General features: G+C 61.4%; 1 protein-coding gene across 3 annotated transcripts in view; it reads left to right on the forward strand.

Moving 5' to 3' along the window:
- The window catches only part of TMPRSS6 (transmembrane serine protease 6), a 37,489-nt gene extending 31,356 nt beyond the window's left edge, over positions 1–6,133 (forward strand). Inside the window, exons 14-18 of one of the 3 annotated variants that reach the window (XM_025881688.2) lie at positions 1,146–1,262; positions 1,545–1,713; positions 3,040–3,311; positions 5,023–5,159; positions 5,673–6,133. In XM_025881688.2, coding sequence (XP_025737473.1) covers positions 1,146–1,262; positions 1,545–1,713; positions 3,040–3,311; positions 5,023–5,159; positions 5,673–5,831 — 854 coding nt within the window. In that variant the 3' untranslated portion in view covers positions 5,832–6,133. Of the gene's footprint in view, positions 1–1,145; positions 1,263–1,544; positions 1,714–3,039; positions 3,312–5,022 lie in introns of all 3 variants that reach the window. The other 2 variants (XM_073882800.1, XM_073882799.1) reach the window with 2 other exon arrangements.
- Positions 6,134–6,497: the final 364 nt, after the last annotated feature.

Raw genomic sequence — 6,497 nt, forward strand, 5'->3', positions numbered from 1 at the left:
CAATCCATCCATCCATCCATCCATCCACCCACCCACCCATCCATCCATCCATCCATCCTTCCATCCATCTTATGGCCTCCCCAACCACCTATCTGTGCATTGATTCATACATCCACTCATTCATCCATCCAACCGCCTGTCCACCCACCTATCTCCCTATCCACTGAGCCATCAATCTACCCATTTATTGTTCACCTAACTACCCGTGTGGCCATCATTCCATCCTCCATCCATGCATCCATGAATGCATGTATGCATGCATCCATCTGTTGATGTAACTATCTGTTTGTCTGTTGGTCCTTACATCCACTCATTTATCCATCCTTCTAGCTGTTTGTCAGTCTCCCTACTGGACCATCAATCCACCCATTTGTTGATCTGCCCAATCTCCTCTCTGTGTCCATTGTTTTATCCATCCATCCATCCATCCATCCACCCACCCACTCATCCATCCATCCATCCATCCATCCATCCATCCATCCATCCTACACCTGCAGACAAGCCAGTGCTAGTAAGCAGAGTGAAGGAGTGGGAATAATAGACACCAGCAAGGTGGTCCCTGCCCTTTGGGATTATCTGCTAGTAGGAAGACGTGATGGGTGACTGTCTCTGGCCCAATGCCTTCTGGACACGATGTCCAGTAGCATGGGAAGATTGGAGTGCAGGAGGACATCAGGCAGGGAAAGCTTCCTACAAGACGTGGGCTTTGAACTTGGCCTTGCAGAGAGGTAAAATTTAAATCAGCAGGAGGAAAGGAGAGCAGGCCAAGACCAGATGGGGGGGCGCAGAAAGTTCTTCACTGTGAAGACAGTGAGGAGCAGGTGGGCGGCTGGGTAGGGCCAGGATCTGGAGGAAGGCCGGGCTAGGAGGGGAGCCTTAGACTGATGGGAGAGGCATAGCCCTGTTCCTGGGAGCCTACTGAAAGTGGAGACACAGCCTTACTCTCGACAGACCAGTCTGTGGAGGGGTGAAGGGACATGGCCTGCCTTTTTAAGAGACCCTACAGGAGCCTTGTGCTCAAGGGATCCCTCCCCAGTCTCCTCCTGGCCCCTCCCAGGCTCTTCCTTCCCTGGGCCTTGTTTCGGAGGCTCCCTGGGGCTCAGGGACCCACCCTCCATGCCCTGCCCCCACCCCCTCTCCCCCAGTGGTGGCTTGTGGGACGTTCACCTTCCAGTGTGAGGACCACAGCTGCGTGAAGAAGCCCAACCCGCGGTGTGATGGGCTTCCCGACTGCAGGGATGGCTCCGACGAGTGGCACTGTGGTGAGCCAACGGGGCGGGGGGGCGGGCAGAGGACCCTCTCCACCTGCAGGGCCCTGAGCGTGGGAGGGAGGGAGGGGCCGCCCCGGGAAGCTGCGGGAGAGCTCACTTCGTCTCTTTCTGTCCCGCCTCTGCACCCACTCCGGGCCCTGCCTCTCCTTCATTTTCTTTCCCATCCTCCTCCATCTTTCCTCTGGCCTTCCTCTCTGCCTCCCCTTCTCCGTCTCTCTCTGTGTCCATTCCTCCCTGGCTTCTGGCCATCCCTGTCCCTCCCCGTGCCCCCAGACTGTGGCCTCCAGGGCCCCTCGGGCCGCATAGTGGGCGGGGCCGTGTCTTCAGAGGGTGAGTGGCCCTGGCAGGCCAGCCTCCAGGTTCGGGGCCGACACATCTGTGGGGGGGCGCTCATCGCTGACCGCTGGGTGATAACAGCCGCCCACTGCTTCCAGGAGGACAGGTGAGCAGGGGCCGTGCGACCCGAGACCACAAGAGATGGGAGAGGGGAGGGGAGGCCCGGCAGGCAGGCAGGGACAGTGGGTCTGAGATCCAAGCAGGAGGGAAGGGTGGTGGGAAGCCCATCAGACTTGCCGTTTGAACGCTTGGGTTCGGTCCTGGCTCCACCATGAACATAGTCCATGCCCCTGGAGAGGTTGCTCAACCTCCTACTGCCCTGCTTTTGGAATCTTGCTTTAAGTTGGGTTAGCGATTCATTCACTCATTCATTCCTGTATTCACTCATCCATTCAGCAATATGTATCGTGCTCCTACTAGGGAGCTGTGCCAGACCCTAGGGATACAGCAGAGAACAGAACTGCCCCACTTGGCCATAGGCCATGCCCCCCGCCCCCGCCAGGGGCCTGTGACCTGGTGAGTGGGGCCCAAGAAGCCTCCAAGAAGAGACATCCCACCCAGCCCCCCAAACATCTCCATCTGCATGGTGGGCTGGCAGCACCCCATCTCCTGGGCCCCGCCAGTCCTGGACTCCCCTCCGACACCTCCTTTTCTGTCCCGGGTCCACATTGTCCCCAGCCAAAGACCAGGAGCCACCACGGCACCCCACCCCCACCCCCTTTACATCCAGAGCCAGACAGCAAGTGCTCTCGGTGCGCTGGACCACTCCTCAGCCGCTGTCTGTCCACACCCCCCTAGCACCTCGGGCCAGCCCAGAGCCCGGCTCTGCTTGGCATCCCCTCCCCAGGGGCCTGGGTGCTCTTTCTGGGTGCGGTCTGACCACCTCACTCTCTCACTGCTTCCCTGGCTCCCCGCGGCCCCTTGAGGTAAAGAAAGCCCCGGGCGCTGACCCGGCCTGCAGGGGTCTTCACCACCCTGTCTCGGCTGATTGCCGCCTACTCAAGACCCACCCCCCCTCCCCCCGCCCCAGGGCGGACCAGCAGGTCTCCGCAAGCTCACAGCAGCCCCATCTGTAAGGTGCACAGACAAAAAGGAGAGAACCGTGTGTCACTGCCTGGCACTGTGCTGATTTTTCACACGTACAGTCTTCCTGAGTTCCCCCCAGTAACCTAGGAGTAGAAGATGAGCAGACTGAGGCATAGAGAAGCACACACGTATCGAGGGAGGGATGAAGCTGGGACTGGAACCCAGGCAGGCGGACTCGGACGCCAGCACGGCTGGCTGTACCACGGCCCAGCAGTCGGCTTTCCGGAGCAGGGAAGGGACGGGTGTGACCGCCGCCGGGGTCACTGGTGGGGAAGCCGGCTAGCCTAAGGGTCTGGGATGAGAGAGGCGGCGGCTGAGTGCCCCTCCCCGCCCCCGCCCCCTCCAGCATGGCCTCCCCCGCGCTGTGGACGGTGTTCCTGGGCAAGGTGTGGCAGAGCTCCCGCTGGCCCGGCGAGGTGTCCTTCAAGGTGAGCCGCCTGCTCCTGCACCCTTACCACGAGGAGGACAGCCATGACTACGACGTGGCCCTGCTGCAGCTCGACCACCCGGTGGTGCGCTCGGCCGCCGTGCACCCCGTCTGCCTGCCCGCGCGCTCCCACTTCTTCGAGCCGGGCCTGCACTGCTGGATCACGGGCTGGGGTGCCCTGCGCGAGGGCGGTGAGCCGGCTGGGCTGCCGGAGGGCAGATCAGGGGAGGTGGGGTGTGGTCCGCCTCCCGAGGCTTCCAAACCTGGAGGGGGCCGGCCAAGGGGCCTCAGGGCTCCACCCCAGGGGCCCTCTGGTGCTGGGCTCAACCCGGGTTGGATGTCGCAGAAGAAAACAAGCTTTTACTGTAGCGAGCGGCTCCTGCCTTCCGGGCCCTTCCCTCCTTCCGGAACGTGCAGTTTAAAGGGAACCGAGGGCGTGGGAGGTTACCTTGGGGGATATGGGTGAAGTGATGGGGCATATTAGGAACCCAGCAGCCCACAGGCAAGCTCCAACCTCTGCTCCTTGGGCACAGATGACTTTCTACGCGGAGGATGGATTTTAGGGAACGTGGTCTCATTTAATCCACCCAGTACCCCTAAGGCTGGGGATTATGGTCCCATTTTAGCAGTTCTTCCAAGTCGCCCAGCCAGAGAGGGTTGGAACAGGGACTGGCACTGAGCACTGCCTGACCCCAGAGCCCTGCTGTTCCTGCTACTGCCCCTGAAGCAAGGGGCCTCTCCCCTTCCCGCCTAAACTGACCGTCCCTCGGGGCCACGTCCGTTCTGTGAATACCGGCAGGCCTAGGCTGGCATAACCACAGGCATGCCCTGCACCCTTAAAGAGGGTGGCTTTAAAGATGGGGACAGTGATTTACAATCTGGAGGCGGGCAGGACTGTAGAGATACTTTAAAGATGGGGAAACTGAGGCTCAGATGAGAAGTGACTTGTTCAAGGGGATGATGGAGGAGAGCAGTAAAGCAAGGATTGGTTCATTTGCTCACTCATTCAAGGACACATTTATGAGCACCTACTGTATGCCAGGACTTGAGTTGGGCAAAGATGGGCTAGAAGGATGAAAAGAGAACATTCTTGGGGGAGACGGTGCTTAGAGCTGACATGGGTGGGGAGGTGCAGCCCAGAGGAGGGGCCTAGCCAGGTGGAGTCAGGGAGGCTTCCGGACAAGGGGCTGGCTAAGCCAAGGCTGGGAGGACGAGTCGCCGGTGTCCAAGTGGGGGAGAGAGGTGTTCCCGTTAAGGGCACAGGGGGCAACCCAGGGAGTCTCGAGAACACCCTGCACCAGAGGGGAGCTGGGGGCAGGCAGATGTGGGCGAGGACTGGTGGGAAGGGCAGGACGGCCTCATTGGCCGTTGTACGGAGCTTGAGCCAGGAGTTTGCCTGACCTGCACTTTAAAAACCAACTGAGGGCTTCCAGAAAAACACCAGCATTGAGTCCTACCCTAGCCAAACAGGCCAGATCTCGGGGTGGGACCAGGCACAGTGCAGAATGAAGCTCCCTGGGGGCCCTCCCTGGGGGGCCCTGGCAAAGCACTGGGCTGGACAGCGGGGAGACACTGATGAATTTTAGGCCGAGAGTGTAGGGTCAGATGGGTGTTCTGGAAAAATCTCCCAGGGGCTGTCACAGAACAGGGGGGCACCGGCCAAGAGGCCTCAAGCAGGAGGGGCGGCAGGGAGGACACTAGTCCAGGTAGGCTTTGGGTGGGGACTCTGTCCCCGTGGGCCACGAGGGGGCCAGAAGAGAGTGACGGTGAGGTGAGGCGGAGGGGTAGGGGGCGGGCAGAGCAGGAGAGATGAGGGCGGGCTCCTGAGCCGCAAGGGGAAAAGTGGAAGGAAGAGCCGCTCTCATCTCTGCCTTGCCTTCCACCCCCCACCCCGCTGGGCAGGCCCCACCAGCAACGGTCTGCAGAAGGTGGACGTGCAGCTGATCCCGCAGGACCTGTGCAGCGAGGCCTATCGCTACCAGGTGACACCCCGCATGCTGTGCGCTGGCTACCGAAAGGGCAAGAAGGATGCCTGTCAGGTGACACCTTGGGGGTGGGTGGCCGAGAGGAGGGCGGGCGGCGCTCACATCGTGCAAGGCCTGGCCCTCTGCTCACACCAGCCTGCTGAAGCCCCACGGCCTCCCAGCAAGGCCGGGATGGCTGTCCCAACTTTACCGATAAGGAAACTGAGGTTCGGGGAGGTGGAGGGACGTGCGCCCAGTTGCAGGCCCCAGGTCACGGGCAGGTCTAAGGCTCAAACCCAGTTCTGCCCCCTGCCCCTGAGCAAGGCGCTTTGCCCAAGGGGACACAGGAGCTAGGAATGGAAGGAGCCCACAAAAGGGAGGCAGAGAGGAGTGGGGACACACGTGTACTCTTCCACGACAGCCAGGACCCGCGGAAGGACCAGCAGGGCTGCTCTGGGCTCTCTCCACTGATCAGGAGCAGGGGAGGCAGAAGGCTTCCCAAGAGCCTCTTGTCACCTGGGAGACTCCCAGCAGTCAGGACCCCCAGCTTACCCTGATGCAGACCTGTCTCTCCTCTCCCCGTTTCAGGGCGACTCGGGAGGTCCACTGGTGTGCAAGGAGCCCAGTGGCCGCTGGTTCCTGGCGGGGCTGGTCAGCTGGGGCCTGGGCTGTGGCCGGCCCAACTACTTTGGTGTCTACACCCGCATCACAGGGGTGATTGGCTGGATCCAGCAGGTGCTGACCTGAGGAGCTTCCCTCCCTGCAGAGCTGGGGCCCACCTCCTGGACTCAGAGAGTCCGGGGCACCCACTGGGCAGGGGAGCAAGTATTCTGGGGGCAGCAGGGGGGCCTTGTGGAGGCAGGAGGTAGCATCCTGTCGTCCCCCAACCTGCTCCCTGACATCTGCCCCAGGGAGGGCAACAGGAGAAGACCCATCAGCTGGTGGTGGACTCCCCCTGCACCCCAGAGCCTGGATGGTCAGCAGGCCCAGCTGGAGGGGTTCACATCCAGCCCTGTTCTCTCTCCTCCTTCTCCTTCTGCTGCTGCTGACTTGGGGGGGGGGAGGGCGGGGAATGGTTCAGCAGTGATAATGGGGCTTCCGGGTCCCAAGAGGGGTGTCTGAGCTCCCCTCCGCCAATGCAGAGAGCAGATTCAGCCTGTGAACTTGAGGGGTGGGGATGGGAGGCACCCCCAAGGAGGGGCCCCCACAGCCCTGGAGACAGCCAAGTGGGCCAACTGCCACCGTAAGCCAAAGGGTGGGGGGAGCCCTGGGTCTAGGGTCCTCACCCCACCCCTACCTGTCCCCTGGGCCTCCACTGCCCACTCACACCTGGAAGTGAGCTCCATTGCCCTGAGGAATAAAGTCGTTCGATCTGAGGCCCTGCTGTGGGGTTTGAATGGGGCCCGGGGCATC

Source organism: Callorhinus ursinus, unplaced genomic scaffold (assembly GCF_003265705.2).
Source record: "Callorhinus ursinus isolate GAN/ISIS: 27379988/994484 unplaced genomic scaffold, GSC_fseal_2.0 scaffold48, whole genome shotgun sequence".
NCBI classification, from domain to species: Eukaryota; Metazoa; Chordata; class Mammalia; order Carnivora; family Otariidae; genus Callorhinus; species Callorhinus ursinus.